Source organism: Thunnus thynnus, chromosome 15, assembly GCF_963924715.1.
Source record: "Thunnus thynnus chromosome 15, fThuThy2.1, whole genome shotgun sequence".
Lineage (NCBI taxonomy): Eukaryota > Metazoa > Chordata > Actinopteri > Scombriformes > Scombridae > Thunnus > Thunnus thynnus.
Genome location: NC_089531.1, coordinates 3,973,745 through 3,993,051, shown reverse-complemented (window position 1 = coordinate 3,993,051; position 19,307 = coordinate 3,973,745). Strand labels below are relative to the sequence as shown.

The window sequence follows — 19,307 nt, the reverse complement described above, 5'->3', positions numbered from 1 at the left end:
TTTCATAATCTATGACTTCCAGCGCCCCATTATCTTTGCTGTTATACAAAATATCTATTTTTAAGTGGTGAGTTTTATTTTTCCAGATGAAATTCTATAACTGTTAATTAAGTGTTTTATAAATTACTTTCCATGCTTGTGTAGGAACTATTTGAAACAGAGTGCAACAGAGTGCTACTGCAAAGTGCACACACCTGGTAAACCGATAGTAGGCCTGGGTCATGCAGTGTAGCACCCGGCAGCAGTTCCTGGAACTCAACTTGGCTTTCCTTTGGCTGAGAACACCCACCTGCAGGGGGGTGAGGTTGGGTGCGTGTGTAGGCAGACAGGCAATTAATGTTCATTGTTCATAAGCCTGGTTAGGGTTAGAAATACAGTTGTAATACACATGGAAAATAATAGAACAACTCAAAATATGTATAAATGTTTTAAATCTCTTCAGTTGGCATATCTAAAGAGAGTGACTCATATACAGACCTCGAAAGGCCTTCAGCCTTTGATAAAAGAATTCTTCTTTGTAATGATGAATCTCTAGATAACCATATATTAAACCTGCTTTTGGTTTGGTTAATAATTGGGTCAAAATCGCCAAATATGAGACAGTAACTTTTTACCTCTATGTCATTTATATGAGACAAATTGCAAACTATAAGTGGGAAAAGGACAGATTTCTTGGCATTCATCTTCAAACCAGATACAACAGATGTTCAATGAATTGTAATGCTTTGGGAATTTCATCTTTGTTCCTTAAAAATAATGAGGTATCATCTGCCAGCTGACGAATTTTAATTTCTCTCCTTAAAGCTGAAATCCCTTGAAAATTGTTCATTTTGATATGAGACGCCATTACTTGAGTAACCAACAAAAATAGAAAAGGGGAGACTGGACAGCCTTGTTTTAAACCTCTTGAACCCAAAGTTGAAATCATCGTGTAGTTCAATGAGCCAGTTTTACTGAGCTATTGCATCCATTGTAAAGTGTTTTGACTGCATTCAAAAAACTTTTACTGAAGCCAAGAAATTCAATCACTTTAAACATAAAATTGTGTTCAACGGTATCAAAAGCCTCATAGAAGTCAATGAATAGTACAAAGCTCTCATCCAATAAAAGATTATTATAATCAATCACATCCAGAATTAATCTAATCTTGTTGTGAATATTCCTACCGCGCATAAAGCAAGTTTGCTTTTCATCATTTTTTTTTCAATTATTTTAGCAAATATTTTATAGTCATCAATTAATAAAGTAATGGGTCTCCAATTATCAATATGTAGCTTGTCTTTTATTGGTTTTGGGAATTAGTGTGATAACTCCTTGTGAGAGAAGGAATGGAGGTAGTTCTTCACTGAAAGCCTTATAGAATTCACTGGTTATTGTAGCATAAGTATTTATAGGGACAAACTTAGTTTGTGAAATGTCCACAAGCAAAATAATCCATCTTCCTTCATCATCAACCTCATAATTCAGAATGTGACCTTTGAAATTACCTAGAAGTACAGCGACCCCTGCTGACCGACTGCTACCATGAGAAAACCAATCTCTTTTCCCCACTGACTCCTCCAAAATTTCACATCTTCCAAAGTAGAATGTGTTTATTGAAGAAAATAAAAATCAGCATTTTTCCCTGCACAATATAGAAAGATAGATTTCCTCTTTAACATGTTATGTAATCCCCTGGCATTGAATGAGAACACTCAAACTGACATTGATCACTTATCTTTGTTTTGTTTTGTAAACAGAAGAGGGGTCCTCACACAACAGATATTAGTGTTGCTTTTAAAGTTCTTTTCATATAGGTTTAAACTTTAACAAAATATTAGTGAGGAAAACCCGCGACTCGAAGTGTCAGATTCTTTACTTTAATCTTATACTGCACAAAAAATAATAATGAATGAATATCACTGTTGTTGCTAACTATTGACATATTCCAGACTGATAATCAAAAATAAAAATAAGAAAATCCCCCTTGCCTTTAGTATATTGAAAATATTTCAACTTTTATTCATCTGATCATGACCTACAAATCATATGCTGACACCCCTGACCTAAATCCAACAGGAAGTCCGCAATATGCCCATCAAAGTACGACTTTGCGCCAATTTTGGACCCCCAAGAAACACTATTTCCTCCTAGGGAGTTAATGGTATCGGCTTCAAACTTGAATACATGACTTATGACACTGTGCTGAACAAAAGTTGTTAAAAACTTTGTAATAACTCAAATGGTTTAGATATTGTAAGCCCTGAAAGTTGGAGTGCCACATCACACCTTACAATGTAAACCAATGGGGAGGCAATCTCTAGGCATGGACTTTGTGTCAAACAAATGGCTCTGATGTCTAAACTATGAGTCTGACCACTTTGAAACCTGTATCAATGGATTGGCGACAAAATTTCCTACAAAAAAGTGTGCTTTTTAATGTAGGATTTGGCCAAAGTTATGGGATTTATGAGGATATTTCACAAGAAGAGTGACATTCTCCTCTCCAACTGAGAGGGAGAGAGAGAGATTAGGAGGGAGAGATGGGTATGGGGGTTGAATGGAGCTCATTGAGTGAGAATGACAGTTTAGTGATAAAGTGCTGCAAAAAAATAAAATCAAAACTAAAATTTGTAGCTCTGTACTGCAGTTTTTCCTTTATTAGGGCCCGAGCACCTAGCGGTTCGCTCACACTCTCCATTCAAATATATGAGTATTTTTCTGTGTCCAGCTGCAGTTACTTATTGTCTCTACACACCTGACAGTACACATGTCAATCAACCTATGACCAGGTCATGTGGGTTAAAAGTCTTTACTTTTCTAAAAATAAACTTGATGAAAATTAGGAAGTGATTTTCTTTTACACACAAACTCATTAAGAGTTTTCTTTACCGACTGAAATTCAAGTGAATGGGCCCAAAACTTGCATAATTTTGATAACACAGGTGTGAGCAAGACAGACATGTCTGCACCAAACTTTACATATTTGATAAAAGTCCCGGCCTGAACACGTCTACATGACAATATTCCATTAGTGATGCAAACTGGCTGAATAGCGCCCCCTACAAAATTTCAGCAAAGCAGCCCCAGCAGCAGGCAAAATAGTGGACAAAGGAAGTGATGTTTATCTCCTTTTTGCATTGTCTGAGAACAGCCCGGGTCTGAAGACATCTACATGCCCGTGACAGAAGCCCTTCGATTGCATCGTAGCCCGACGTGCATGGAGGCGCGAGGGCCCGTTCAACGCTGCTTGCAGCTTTAATTTTAAATGATCCCTGCTTATCACTTGATGGGGTTGAAATACATTGATTATTTCTTTTTAATTCAGGCTAACATCACTTTTATTTAATTTCAGCATATACTTAATTGATCATAGCTGTAAATGTGCAGTTGTAGCCTGTTCAATACAAATCACATACACTGTATATTAAGTTCTTGCCATTTGTTAAAGTACTTTTTACCATTATTTCCCACTTTTAAAAGGCAGCCATTGGCTTCCACTAATTTAATTATGTTAAACATCATAATTTTGAAAATAAATAAACTTAAACTTAAAACTTAACTTCAAAAATATTTTTAGATTTCTAAGAGATTCATTTTAAAGGTTAAACATTACATTTATTTAATGTCATGGACATGGAAGAATTTTTTCATCATTCTTTTTGTGTTATCTGTCAATTCAGTGTCTCTTCTGGTTTTTCAAGCTTCCCTTTTTACTTTATATCCCCTGCCCAGTAGTAATGCTTTTTTTCGCTGTTGAGTCGGTTCCTCTCAGACTTCAGACGGTGGAAGGAGACCCTCATTGAAGGTGTCAGCTGAGCCGTTGTCTGCAAGAATTAACAGACATATTACTTTCTATACATGAACTAATGCTACTTTTCTACGCATCTAGTGAGGCTGAAATGCATTTTAGTTATTAACTTTTCGTTTATCCAAATTTATTTTGATATCATATTTTCTCAGTTACCTCTAGTAATATCTAGCCATGAAGATAGTATGTTAAATTTTGGTAATTTGGATGTAATTCCTTTAAACCTTTAATTTATCTCTTGCTGCCACTTGAAACTGTCAAAGCATGAACCTGATTGTTGCAGCTTTCAATCAATCAACAGAACATGCTTACCGCAGGCAATAGAGAGACCAGAGTCAGAGTCACCGCTGTTGAGAGACCAATCAGACCCTGTGAAGAAAAGAAAATGCATTGAGGTTTGTAATAACTGCTTATATCCAATCTGTGTTTTCTGGACTGCTTTTGATTTATTTATTCACTGAGGATACAACGGAAACTAAAGATAAAATGCTTTAAAATACTGTTTCAGGACCTGAGTCAGTGTCTGCAGAGGAAGAGCTTTCTTTATATTATAAATGATGATATATAATAGATTAAAGTGATGTAACATCACAACAGTTTCAGACAATAACAAAATGTTTTGATGGTTTCCTGTAACACCATTAACACCAGCACCTCCTAACTTCACTTCCTGTTTGGTTTAAAACTTCCAAAGATTAAACTCAGTCATCTATTGTTTTTTAATCTATTATTCAGATTACATGAACATTGGTGGGTGCAGAGTTGGGCAATATGGACAAAACACTGAAAACAAACATTTTTTACCACGTGATTTATAATTAATAATTATTTTAAAGTCAACTAAAACATAATGGTTTGATTTTTAATAAATAGTAAAAGTATTTAAGATCTCATGTTGGGCCAGACTTTGGTCATATTTAGATTATTAATTTAGACATAACGATTGTCAACCTTTTTCATATTAATAATATGGTGAGATAATCAATAATAAAATGATCTCATTATCAAAACAGTATTTCATTATGTAACACTGACATCATGTCTTCCTACAGGAAAACTTTTACCTTTATTTCCTTTCAGACCAAACAACCAGGTTTTTTCCCCAAAGCATCTTAAAGTTATGACGAAACTGTAAAATACTTATTATGAACCTTCTCAAGTTTCAATACTGCTTTTCTACGCATCTAGTGAGGCTGAGATGCATTTTAGTTATTAACTTTTCGTTTATCCAAATTACAAAACATATTTTCTCAGTTACCTCTAGTAATATCTAGCCATGAAGATAGTATGTTAAGTTTTTGTAATTTGGGTGTAATTCCTTTAAACCTTTAATTTATCTCTTGCTGCCACTTTAAACTGCCAAAGCATGAACCTGTGTGTTGCAGCTTTCAATCAATCAACAGAAGATACTTACTAGTGGCACCACGGTCACTAGAGTGACCAGAGTCACCGCTGTAGAGAGACCAATCAGACCCTGTGAAGAAAAGAAAATGCATTGAGGTTTGTAATAACTGCTTATATCCAATCTGTGTTTTCTGGACTGCTTTTGATTTATTTATTCTCTGAGGATACAACGGAAACTAAAGATAAAATGCTTTAAAATACTGTTTCAGGACCTGAGTCAATGTCTGCAGAGGAAGAGCTTTCTTTATGTTATAAATGATGATATATAATAGATTAAAGTGATGTAACATCACAACAGTTTCAGACATTAACAAAATGTTTTGATGGTTTCCTGTAACACCATTAACACCAGCACCTCCTAACTTCACTTCCTGTTTGGTTTAAAACTTCCAAAGATTAAACTCAGTCATCTATTGTTTTTTAATCTATTATTCAGATTACATGGACATTGGTGGGTGCAGAGTTGGGCAATATGGACAAAACACAAAACAAACATTTTTTATCATGTGATTTATAATTAATAATTATTTTAAAGTCAACTAAAACATAATAGTTTGATTTTTAATAAACAGTAAAAGTATTGAAGATCTCATGTTGGGCCAGACTTTGGTCATATTTAGATTATTAATTTAGACATAACGATTGTCAACCTTTTTCATATTAATAATATGTTGAGACAATCAATAATAAAATGATGTCATTATCAAAACAGTATTTCATTATGTAACACTGACATCAGAATCTGTACAAAGTCATGTAGCTCAGCAGCTGACATCATGTCTTCCTACAGGAAAACTTTTAAACTCTTATTTCCTTCTCGTCCTCAGGAGACGTTTGTTCACACCTTCATTGATGTCATTGACACCACACACACACGCACACACAAACACACAATTAAAGACTACAATCTGCTTTAATGTATAATGTTAATTTTTTACATGATCTTATAATATTCTCAGGTTTGTCAACATCATGTGTGTGAGAGGAAGAAATCATAGAAAATCAACATAATGGTGCATTGGCTCCGATCATTTATGGTGGCGTGAAAGCTGTCAAACCCTGCTGCAGACCAAACAACCAGGTTTTTTTCTCCAAAAGCATCTTAAAGCTATGATGAAACTGTAAAATCCATCTTATGACCCTTCTACAGTTTCAGAGGTTTGTTTCCCAAAAGCATCATAACTGACGACGCTCTTACAAACAAACAAAGATGAACGAGTGACTCCTGAACACTCGCAGGAGGCTCAAAGCATCTTAAGAACCTACAGCAGGAACCAAAAACTACATGTTTTTTGAAGTTTTCAATGTTTTTCTTCATGAAAAACTATAAACTCAAAAATGAACACTGATGTTCTATAAGTGACGTTGATGTAAAAGGAAGAATTAGAAAATAAAACTAAACTAAACCAACAGACACAAAAATTAATCCAACAATTAATCTTCCAGTTTGTGTCTTCATCGTCCTCCTCTCCCTCTTCTTGCATCATATATTCATCTCTACTGGCTGAAACTTCCCCAGTGGTATATTTTCAGGTTCTTTTCTTTAGATTTATGTGTATGTTTGCTTCACGCTGACATACAGCAGGTCTGATACAGAAATGATGATGAAATGACGCAAAGTCATGAAACTTCTGCTGCTTCATTTCAGTTTTAATCTGATCTTCAGAGTAACGTTAACACAGCTGAATCAAAGTTTACTTTCTTAAAGATCCCCTCCAGACATGTATAAAGACATAAAAATAATCTACGTCTAATAATAATGTCTCTCATATAGTTTTTCCACAATAAAAGTATAATTACCAGTTTAAAATCCTAGAAATATCATCTACTCCTTCTCCCTCACTTCTGACTGTGTGGACACACTGTGGATTTTGGCCTCCATCACTTACATTGAAAGCACATTTGAAGGATCTTTTAATATCCAGTATGAACAGGAGGAATGATTACAGCGAGGAGAACCTCTTTCACTGTTCATATGGACACCTGACTGTTGATTATGATAGAGTTTAAAAATTGTGAACTTGTCCTTTAAAGCCTCAGTCAGTGTTTTTCTGATGGGAAAGAAAGAAAGTAGTTACCTTGGACATTGATGGTTGGGGCTGGCAGAGTGGTGACTGTAAATAAAGACAACATTAACACTACTAATAAACAGCTGCACTTATTAAAATTCAAAATATACATATTCTTTTTTTAAGTGAAAGTGTGAAGTTCATGATTCAGAGTTTACAGACAGGGCTGCCTTAACTAATGATTTGACTTACTGACCATCTTCTCTTAATATGAGTCCATGTGTCTGATAAAACGTGGAGCTTTTTCTGTCTCTACATTCTCTTTGATTTTTTTTTTTTTTAAATAATCAGGATTGTTTGGTCTTTGGTTGGTTTGGTTTGTCTTTTGGTCTATAAGTCTATATTCTTGCTGTGTTTACAGAAATGACTGATACCAGTTAGACTTCTGAAGGTGAACTGGTAATGTATGGCAGAGGCTCGTGTCCAGAAGGTCTGCCTCAGGTTGGTGATTTATGTCTGAACAACTGCACCTGTCCACTCAGTGGCTCCTAGCCAACCTACAAGAGGCCCTTCCTCCTCCTCTGTCTCAGCTTTTTTTACACTTTAATTTATTAATAAAGTTAAATTTGGTTTATTCAGACATTTGGGATTCCTTCATCATGCTGCCTCCATCTGAGTCATTGTTGTAACATTATAAATATTCTTAGCACCAAAACATTTAACATTTCAAATTTTAAAAGAATCAATAGCAGAAAAGTAAAGCACTTACCAGAGACAGGAATAGGAACTGCTGTATCTGTGAATAAACACAAAGTTAACACACAAAAAACAAAATCAGCTAAACTAACTATTGTCAAGTTCATTGTACAGAAGTTACAGCCTGGTCAGGACTAACTAAAAGGATTAAGTTGGTATGAAAAAAGCAAAAACAACAAACTGATCAAACTGAAAACCATGAACCTGCGTGATGCAGCTTTCAATCAGTCAACCAAAGATACTTACATGAGGATTCAGTGCTAGGACTACGGCTGCTGGGAGGTGATCTGGACCCTGTGAAGAAAAGAAAATACATCAAGGTTTGTGTTAACGTGTTTGGGAACCTGCTCATATCCTATCAGTGCTTCCTGGACTGCTTTCTATTTATTAATTATACTAACAAGTATTGTGTGATATATCTTATTCCTCTGTGCCGTTGAGCTCTGTTGACCTCTGTGGCTCCGTGGTCAATGAGTCACACCGCTGTACTGGGTGACATGTTCCTTCATCAACATGAACACACTGTCCTTTATTTTGACTCAATCCTGACAGAAATACTCACAAGAGTTCAAATGTGGATTCATCCACCGCTGAAAATAGTCCCCAACAAATACACTATTTCCTCTGTTTGTTTGTTAAAAACTACAGTGACAAAATGACTGAGACTTTTTTAAAACATAAAACTAAATATTTCTGATCTACGTCTTCAGTAGGAAGTAACGAGCTTGAAGTTGAGAGCCACAGACAGTGAGGGACGTTGAAAAGTATGTAGAGACAGACTCATCACTTTGTTGGTTTTACTTGTTGACAATAAGAAATATATTTAACACCAGTCTGATCCTATAAGCTGAGTAACTGGCCCAACATGTGGTTTAACTGATCAGCTTTTAAAGAATCAATTTGTAATTTTGTTTTTTGACCCCAAACATTTTTATGGACAAAGCCCCTGAAGACCAGACAGAAAATATTTTTTATTTTGGGGTAAAAAGATGTTTTTACTGTGTGTAAAAAACAATCATGGTCTGAAACTGTTTAGTCCCTCCATTAGATAAATCTATTGTCCTTTAAATTACACAGCGTTAAAATACACAGTTTGAACACTGATTTAATTTGAGGACAATCCCAGAGCAGTATGACTTCAACTGTATGAAATTAAGAGGTGAAAATAAAACTTTATCAAATTTTACTCTCTCAGTTTTAAGGTGATGAGAGCAAGTTGCATGATAGAGAAGAACTATATGAATGTATAGTTCATTATATCTCTCCAACATGGTAACAACTTGTGACATAAATCTATTTAAAAACATCAAATGCAAATGTTGTGTTTCAGTGGATTTTCTTTTCCTAACATGTCATGATGTCCATGATCATTAAATAATAGACCTTTGCACCAGATAACCAACAATGATTTAACACCCTTTCACCTTCCTGACTTATAGCAGAAGAGACTGTAATATCTGTCTAATCTTGGTGTAAATACAGTCTATGTAAGAGATAAAACCTGACAGGTTGTATGTTCCATGATTGTAATGGACGGCACAAACACCAAGAACCATCAGTATCCCTCTAATACCATGACCACTTGGGTTTGTTTTTACAATCTGCAGCGTGAATCAATTTTAAGTTCTGGGTCACTTTTGACTGAATTCAGTAACTATGGCACCACGTTTTATTTACAACAGCAATGATGAAGCATTTTGAATTCATTACTGCTCTGATTCTATTTTTCCAACAAAACACATATATTGTGTGTAAAAACTACTTTTTCTGCGCAAAATTAACTCATTTCTGTCTGTTTGGATTTAAATTTCAGTTCAGCCAAATTCTCTTATCGTGACTCTGAGGTTCATTTCAGCTGCAGCATCAAGTATAAATATCAGAACTCTGCTAACTGTAGCCTCAGTTTGTTCCTCTCACACAGAGCTGCTGGAGACGTTAGCAGGTCTGATAAGAGACGTCGTGCTGCTCAGAGAACCCTGGTTATACAAATAATTTATTCCTTTTCTGTGGCAGTAAACACAACACATGGGCCCGCTGATAACTAACTGTGCTGTATTAAAAGCTGTATGATGTATGTATTATGTGCTGTATTAAAAAGACATTCAGACTGATGACGGTAACATTAACATGATAAACCGCAGGGCTACAGCTACGTACTGACACTCCCTCACAGACACACACACACCTGAGAGCTTCTCGTAGTAGAAACTTTTACAAAGGGCCATGAATGTGCTTCTAGTGACGGTCAAAGCTCCGGCGGACACAGAGAGTCTGACAGCAGCTGCTCATGGCCGGTTATCTCTGACTACCAGCTCTACATCTGTTCATGCTACACTGAGCGGTGGTCAGTCTTAATCCACTCTCGTCAACGTCCCCGTACCTCCCGCATCACGCACTACGTAGCCACAAGGCCACGCCCCCTACAGTCATCCTGTGCACATCTTTTAAATATGCTGGGATGGAGGGAGCTAGCAGAGTTTGACTGTGTAGTTACTCTTTAAATCAATTTAAAGACATAAAAAACAACTGTTAAGGAAATAGAGCTTTTCAATTGTTTGCTGGAAAACTTGCAGGAATCGGTTTCTTTTCTTAGTATTTTTGAGGAATTAAATGTTTTATGTATTTTCTTTTAAAAGGACATTGAATAAAATATGGGAAAAAACATATCACACTCCACTGGTACCTTGTTGAGAAAACACAATGATTATATATTACACCTACCAATTATCCCTTTTTTATACAAGAACACCAGCAGCACTGCAGCCACGACAAGGACGCCCACAACCGCCCCAGCAATAATAACTACGCTGTTTCCTCCAGGAGGGTCAGGAAGTTTCCCATCTAAAACATAGAAAACATTTACATTAGTTTCACATTTAGTTCACTTTTAACATCATTAATATTTAGTTTCATGTGACTCAGTGTTGATGCATGGTACTAAAATGTAGACGTGATAATCAGTGATAATGTGATAAAAGTGATAAGATATAATTTAATGACACAAAATAACATGAAATGTGGAGACTATGTCAAGAGTCAAAAAGGATTCTTACCAAAAAGTCCAAATTTCAAAATTCAAAAAGTTGGTTCTTGCCAGTTAATGTTGTGTTTTTTCTCTTGTAGCTACTAACTGTGATGCTAAAAATGAATTAATCCACTTCATCTTCAATAAAGACAAATATTTAAACACATTTTGAATATAATACTCTCCTCCAGTGAAGAAGTAACTTGACAGTAGGCAGCTTTTGATGCAGACTCTTACTGCATCGCACCCTGAGCTAATACAAAAAGGTCCAATATGAAGCATAACTGATTAAGTAAAGACTATATCTGATTTAATACAACGTGGATCTCATTTTCTTATGTTTGTCTTGGTTATAACCTGTCTGATCATCTGATCATTTGCATTTTTGCCCCAATCAACTTTGTTGAACTTACAAATTACAAATTGAAATAAGAAAGTTTCTTACCCCAAATCTTCTTTACATATAGATTGGATGCTCTGTGAGTGACTTCACATCTGTATGAAGCAACATCACTCCTTAAAATCTCCACACTGTCTCTTCTCTGGTAGGTGTCGTCTTCATTTGGTCGAACGCCTGAGGTCTCCAATCCGTCCTCTTTAGTCAGAACACGGCCGTCTCTTTTGATCTCCAGTTTGATGTCTTTTGGGTAGAAACCTGTGGCCAGGCAGGTCAACTTGATGTTTGTCTCAGTTTTGGTGTTCGTAGCAAACACGTACACATCTGGCGGAGCTGGAAAGAGAAAACGTTAGGTGAGTTCATGTTTGCAGGGAGGCTACATAGCATTATGCTAAACTACACATGTGATACTGTTTGTACCATCCTCATAATAAACTGAACTAATAGAATCTGTTGCTACAACTACTACAACAAATAGTGACAATGATATCTTTAATTATAACAAAAGTATAACACAAAAACATACTTGTGATACTAAACTTAGCAACATAAAAACACTGCTGCTACGACACACACTTCATTTCATTATTTCTGCTCTTTTTCAAAACAATTTTCTGAGATTTGAAGATCATCTTTGTTATTGAATATGGTGTTTACGAGGGTTGGGTTCCAATAGCCGGTTCTCTTTGTATTTGGTTCCATGATGGCAAAGTACCGGATTTGTTGAGCTCCAGGGCTAATTTATTCTTTTATTAGCAAAGACTGGTGTACAGAGCAGACGGGGAACAGTTTTCTCATTTACAGTATATACTGTAGCTGACACTGTCCGTCTTCTATCAGCTGTAGCCAATGAATGTTAACGCCTTGAGTAACTTGACATATTGACAGTTAAATCAGCTTCAGTTGTCAAAATCTCCCGCTCAAACTTTAATTTATATCATATTAATTATTTAAGTTAATCAACTTAATAGTTCAGAATCAGGACTTCCAGTATTTAAAACAAGTAGCTTGTGAAAAATAAAGTGTACAAGTAGGCTACAGCAGTTATTTAAATGTGTCAGATACATATTTAATCAGTATTTAATATCTTCTGCTGCTCATCTCACTTTCAGGTTGTTGCAACAGGCTGTAAAATGGCATTGAAACTTAACTTAACTTATAAATGTTGAAAGTTGAACCTCAGTGGATTCAAAAGGATTCAGAGTCAATAAAATACTATTGAACCATAATCCTAGTGAAGTGCTGTTTGTTGATGGGAAATGTTGCCACATCTGGACCTGACAATTTTCCATGACTAAAATTCAGGAAGACAAAAAAAAGCCAGATTTTGTGTGAATACCAATAATATCAAGACCCGCTGATTTCATGTTTGACGTTGTAACAACCTGCATAGTAATCCTTCTATTACTAAAGCCACTTATATAATCTATAATCTCTAGTAATAATGGAAAAATGCAGAAATGATTTTCTGTCATACATACGGGCTGCTTGCAGCTGCTTTTGTCCGTATGGCAGGAACTTGTTCAACCACTCTATACAGTCGTTCTCCAGGTAGCCTTTGGTGTATTCTGTTAGTCCCTGTTCATCATCCCACTTTATCTTGGTCGGGACTGCTGTCTTACTGGAGGCAACCCAGACTGCTTTGGTGTCATTGAAGAACAGGAAGTCTCGTCCATCATAGTTGTACCTGTCCATGCCACGACTAAACGTCACACTGCCATCAGGCCTCGTCTCACCTTCACAGCCGTGCATCCACTGAAGAATATGGACATCTAAAGGGGAGTGACAGTGAAATAAATTACATAGAATGAGGGCATGGAAAAATGCAGCAAATAATTACAATTAAAACAGTTTAATTTAAGCAAATTAGAAGTTATCACTTGTTCCTGACTTAAGGAAAAAACAGCTTCATTTTTGCTGGAACATTTATCTTTACTAAAGGTATTACAGTTGTTAATTTCATAGTGTTAATTATTGATTCATCAAAAAGTGATCCCAGTCTGACACATTTCATGGATCTTACCATCATCAGTTTGATTCATTCGTTTCTTCAGGATGTCGATGTTGTCTTTGAACCACTGCTGCTTGCTCTGGCGGGACTGTGTGCCTTTCTCCCAGTAGTCTGCTGGAAGTCGCTCTTTCATCCAGGGCTGCTTGGGAACTTTTCTCCTGAGATCACTGTCATAGTAGTCGATCATCCTGCCGTCCATCAGACCCAAGGCTGTGAACTCATGAATGCCCGGAAGTCCAACAGGTTTGGAGAAGGCAGTGTAGATGTAAGTGAGGGAATGTTTCTCTGACAGTCACACAGAGAGAAAGACAGACAGACATGTTTACAGACGAGGTAGATGAGCTCCAGCAGATTTGACTTAATGCTTTGGACTCTTAACAATCTATTTACTGGCATCAATCAGAATATTTAGCCACATGTATGAGGCAACACACTCAGAGAACAACCACCAAACAATAAGTTCAAGGAGATTATAGCATAACATGCATCATTACTATCACAAAGAATAACTTGATTAAATACAAGCACCTAGTTGCTAAGACAGTACTATAACATGATTATAATATATCAAATTAATTTAAAAGATTTAAAAGATCTGATGTGGAAAAAAAAATGACCAATTAATTACCAATTACCATTTTCAGCGAGCCATAACGTGGAAAATGTGCAACTGTGGGACAACGATTTTACAAGTTGAAGATATCTAATAATAATCTAATAATGTGGAACAATCCCTGAAAATTTCAAGCATCTAACATAAATAGTTCAAAAGTAATGACTAATGGAACTTCGTGATTCTTCATGACATGGAACAACGCAGCAAATAATTACAATTAAAACAGTTTAATTTAAGCTAATTAGAGGCTAATAGTTTCAGTTTTCTATTCGAGCACAAATGACAAACTTTCTGTAGTCATCTGTTCTTTTTACTTTCTTTTATGTATCAGTACATTCTTCTTTTTTTAGGTTTTGGACTGTTGGTTGGACAAAACCAACAATTTTCTCATGTAATATTTAAAAACGAACAATTATTTGAGTCATCATGAAAATAATCGTCAGGTTAATCTATAATTAAAATAATTATCATTTCTATAGTTATGATGATGTCCTTGTTTTATCTGTTTAGTATTTAAAACAGAAAAATAAACTCGTGGCCACATTGAAATCATCCTGACATGTTACATAAGCAGGCGATAAATTACTAATGATTCTAATAAAGTCTTTGATCAATTTTTCCATGTCTGTTTTGATGTAATAGGCCTATGGAATAAGAGAACTTTACAAAAACTGAAAAACTATCATTATGAATAGATTAAACTCAAATAATCACAGAAATCTGATTACTTTCGCATTTAACCGGAGTCATATTAATGTGTTAAAAAAAAAACTCTCTTACCGCTGTTTACCGTCAGTCCCGTCCCCAAAAGGACGAAAACTGCGATGAAATACATCCAACACCACAAAGTAAACTCTGTGTACGTTTGTAAAAGTCCGTTTTGTCCGATGGATCTTCTCTTTTTTCTATTATGTGCCTACTCGTCTCCTCTCTCCTCCGTCCTGATACCTGCACCCCGGAAATCGATCTCATGGCCTCATGCTCAAAGATTTCTCAATTCCTAAAATGCATCTCGACGAGACAGGAGTAGGAGGAGCTATGAGCGAGGACACACAGGTGTATCTTTTTTTCTCTTCTCCCAACTTTATTGATAACAGTGAAACTCAAACAACACAAGTTTTAAGAACAAAAAGAGGAAACCGAGTACCAGGGAATTCAGTGATGACATAAAAAAACATTTGGAAAAAGGATTGTGCAAGAAGCTTTTTACATTCACTAAAAGCAAACCAATACGTGCCTTTCTTAGAAGCAAGTTATTTTTGACATTTCTGATAAAATCATGATAATCTTTATTTTTAAAGAACTTTTCAAAATCCACGTTCACAAAATAAGCAAAATAAAAAAAGACAAATCATCAAATCATTACTAAAAAAAACTGATAAAAACTGTTGGATTAAAAAAAGACCATTTGAAAAGAAATAAATACAGAACTAAATACAGTAAAATCAGGAAAGGCTCCAACTCCCTCCAAATGCTCTGACCCCCCAAAATTTACTTAAAGTATCAAAAGTACAAGTATATTCATAATTCAAAATGGTCACACATACTGTATTAACAGCACTGTGCAAATGTTTTAGGCGCCTTAGATGTTTAGGTTCTTATCCATAATGCAGTACGATCAGGGAGACGTACTCCAAACATCCAGCCAGAGTCATAAAGAACTATCTTCAGCTAAAGAAGAACAAGGAGTCCTGCAACAGGTGGTCTGGACCCCACAGAGCCCTGATCTCAACATCATGGAGTCAATCTAAACGAAAGTTTATACAACTAAAAATTAATCAATCCAAATTTAGTTTAAGATATTCTGAGTGAAAAGACTCAAAAGATTCTGTTAAAAGACCAACGGAGCCAGAACATTTCATGACATTTCAATGGGAATTTGTCATTTGAAGACTAAACTTTCACTTTAATGTCTTTCCTAAATTGTTAACATGGATTCAAAATAAAAAAAATTATGACAAACTTTTTAGACAGAAACTGTAAATTTTATATTTGTCACTACAGTCTGACAATTCTAAAAAGAAAATAAATCAGATCAACATTTGGATTATAATACATTCACATCAGAGCCTGAAAAAGGTAAAAAAAAATAAAATAAAAAAAACAAGGTAAAAGTGTTAAAACAGAAAATATATTACATGTATTTAAGCCACCAGGTAAAGATGCAAAAATCATCTGTTTAAGCAGCAGTGGATTTGATGTCATTTAATGTAATATAAGATTTAAAAAGTGATCAAGTGAGCATTAAACATTGTTACTTGTTGAAGCAGCTGTAAACACTGAAGAGTCCATCATACAATCATTAACAATTATACAAATGTCCAAATACAAAAATACAATTATCTTGTATTTTTGGAGAGAAAACATGTTCATGTTGACCTTTCTCTAAAGATCGAGAACACAAACCAGACAGCTTTATACCAGCAAAGTTAAAGACAGTCAGGTCCCTAAATGGACACTTCAACAAACCGTTACACCTTCTTACAAACAAGAATGGTCATAGGATGATGTCACAGAGACCTGATGGTCAGTCAGTAACTTCAAACAAGGACATCCTTCAAATTTAGCTCAACTAGGTACCTGATGATCCACAGTTTGTAAAACAGCAGGATTAAGACAAAGACATCTCTAGATAAACCCCAGAGGTCAGCAAACAACCCTCAGATACAAACAAGTTCAAGAGTTCAACTAACCTAGGAGGTAGAATTTCTTATTCCACAGTGTCACAGTGATGTTACATCACATTGAATAGAGAACAAACACTGAGCCTTTAGTTTAAAAACATGTGTAAAATATATAATACATAGAAGAAATACATCAAATGATAACCACTATTTAAATCTCTTTCACAAGTGCAATTTACAAGCATGAATTTTTTGCTCAGCACCTCATAACTCTGACTTTATTTCATGATCTGTCTTCAGGCTTTTCAAAACATCTCATCAAATTTAGCCATTACTAATTCTAGACAAGTTCTTGTCTGAAATACATTATCAACAGCTACTTCAAGTAAAAACACTTATTCTTACCCTCTTGCATAAATCTACTGTAGCATTTAACATTTGCTTCAGTAACTGTGATTAATGATCTCTAAACTTTTTGTTTATATTACATTCATTTGTGTGAAACAATAGTGTTTCTTTCACCATGACTTTGAGCTTCAGCTTAAAGAGACATGGAAGAATTTTTTCACCCATTTAAGGCAATCAATGGAAGAAAACTACAAAGAAAGAATATGTGAAATCTGTTGGAACATTATTCCAGAGTAATCAGGACTCCTCAAACTATCACACTTACTAAAGTTCAAACCCAATCCCTGTAGTGTCTGTACTTTAAAATCACTGCTGAAACATTACAACCACAAAGTAGTGTCTTTTTACTACGACTGTTCTCATCATCATCATCATCATCATCATCAAATGATCAATTAATTTGGAAAACTGTTTAAAGAGGCTCTCTGGCTCTCTTTGGTTCTTCTGGTTTTTCAAACTCCCCTTTTTACTTTATATCCCCTGTCCAGTAGTAATGCATTTTTTTATCTGGCAAGTTGGTTCCTCTCAGACTTAAGGAGATGCTGACCGTTGTCTTGAACTGTTGTCTGCAAGAATGAACAGATGTGTTACTTTCTATACATGAACTAATGCTGCTTTTCTATGTATCTTGTGAGGCTGAGATGCATTTTTGGTATTAACTTTTCATTTATCCAAATTACAAAACATATTTTCTCAGTTACCTCTAGTAATATCTAGTCATGAAGATAGTATGTTAAGGTTTTTGTAATTTGGGTGTAATTCCTTTAAACCTTTAATTTATCTCTTGCTGCCACTTGAAACTGTAAAAACACGAACCTGTGTGGTGCAGCTTTCAATCAGTGAACAGAGGATACTTACCAGAACCCCCAGGGGGACTAGAGACATCAGAGTCACCACTGTTGAGAGACCCTTCAGACCCTGTGAAGAAAAGAAAATGCATTGAGGTTTGTAATAACTGCTTATATCCAATCTGTGTTTTCTGGACTGCTTCTGATTTATTTATTCACTGAGGATACAACGGAAACTAAAGATAAAATGCTTTAAAATACTGTTTCAGGACCTGAGTCAATGTCTGCAAAGGAAGAGCTTTCTTTATGTTATAAATGATGATATATAATAGATTAAAGTGATGTAACATCACAACAGTTTCAGACATTAACAAATGTTTTGATGGTTTCCTGTAACACCATTAACACCAGCACCTCCTAACTTCACTTCCTGTTTGGTTTAAAACTTCAAAGATTAAACTCAGTCATCTATTGTTTTTTAATCTATTATTCAAATTACATGGACATTGGTGGGTGCAGAGTTGGGCAATATGGACAAAACACTGAAAATAAACATTTTTTACCATGTGATTTATAATTAATCATTATTTTAAAGTCAACTAAAACATAATGTTTGATTTTTAATAAACAGTAAAAGTATTTAAGATCTCATGTTGGGCCAGACTTTGGTCATATTTAGATTATTAATTTAGACATAACAATTGTCAACCTTTTTCATATTAATAATATGGTGAGACAATCAATAATAAAATGATCTCATTATCAAAACAGTATTTCATTATGTAACACTGACATCAGAATCTGTACAAAGTCATGTAGCTCAGCAGCTGACATCATGTCTTCCTACAGGAAAACTTTTACCTTTCTCTTTCTTCTCGTCCTTCAGGAGACATTTGTTCACGTCTTCATCATTGGGAAGTTGTGGGAAGACTGATAAAACACACACACAAAATTAAAGACTACAATCTGCTTTAATGTATTATATTAATTTTTTACATGATCTTATAATGCTCTCAGGTTTGTCAACATCACGTGTGTGAGAGGAAGAAATCATAGAAAATCAACATAATGGTGCGTTGGCTCCGATCATTTATGGTGGTGTGAAAGCTGTCAAACCCTGCTGCAGACCAAACAACCAGGTTTTTTTCTCCAAAAGCATCTTAAAGCTATGACGAAACTGTAAAATCCATCTTATGAACCTTCTACAGTTTCAGAGGTTTGTTTCCAAAAAGCATCATAACTGACGACGCTCTTACAAACAAAGATGAACGAGTGACTCCTGAACACTCGCAGGAGGCTCAAAGCATCTTAAGAACCTACAGCAGGAACCAAAAACTACATGTTTTATTCAAGTTTTCACTGTTTTTCTTCATGAAAAACTATAGACTCAAAAATGAACACTGATGTTCTATAAGTGACGTTGATGTAAAAGGAAGAATTAGAAAATAAAACTGAACTAAACCAACAGACACAAAAATG

General features: G+C 35.3%; 1 protein-coding gene and 1 long non-coding RNA gene across 5 annotated transcripts in view; one reads left to right on the top strand and one right to left on the bottom strand.

The window, feature by feature from the left end:
* Positions 1 to 1,513: 1,513 nt before the first annotated feature.
* The window catches only part of LOC137198238 (class I histocompatibility antigen, F10 alpha chain-like), a 150,103-nt gene continuing 132,309 nt past the window's right edge, over positions 1,514 to 19,307 (bottom strand). The window contains exons 2-12 of one of the 4 annotated variants that reach the window (XM_067611944.1): positions 14,789 to 14,844; positions 13,405 to 13,677; positions 12,863 to 13,153; positions 11,430 to 11,714; positions 10,681 to 10,800; positions 8,206 to 8,253; positions 7,973 to 7,999; positions 7,273 to 7,308; positions 5,205 to 5,264; positions 4,103 to 4,159; positions 1,517 to 3,806 (exon numbers count right to left, since the gene is read on the bottom strand). In XM_067611944.1, the coding sequence (XP_067468045.1) occupies positions 3,751 to 3,806; positions 4,103 to 4,159; positions 5,205 to 5,264; positions 7,273 to 7,308; positions 7,973 to 7,999; positions 8,206 to 8,253; positions 10,681 to 10,800; positions 11,430 to 11,714; positions 12,863 to 13,153; positions 13,405 to 13,677; positions 14,789 to 14,844 (1,309 nt within the window). In that variant the 3' untranslated portion in view covers positions 1,517 to 3,750. Of the gene's footprint in view, positions 3,807 to 4,102; positions 4,160 to 5,204; positions 5,265 to 7,272; positions 7,309 to 7,972; positions 8,000 to 8,205; positions 8,254 to 10,680; positions 10,801 to 11,429; positions 11,715 to 12,862; positions 13,154 to 13,404; positions 13,678 to 14,788; positions 14,845 to 19,307 lie in introns of all 4 variants that reach the window. The other 3 variants (XM_067611945.1, XM_067611946.1, XM_067611943.1) reach the window with 3 other exon arrangements.
* Positions 7,036 to 7,361, top strand: LOC137198270 (uncharacterized). Its single transcript, XR_010931612.1, has 2 exons — positions 7,036 to 7,237; positions 7,303 to 7,361. It is a non-coding gene; the product is annotated as an uncharacterized lncRNA (long non-coding RNA).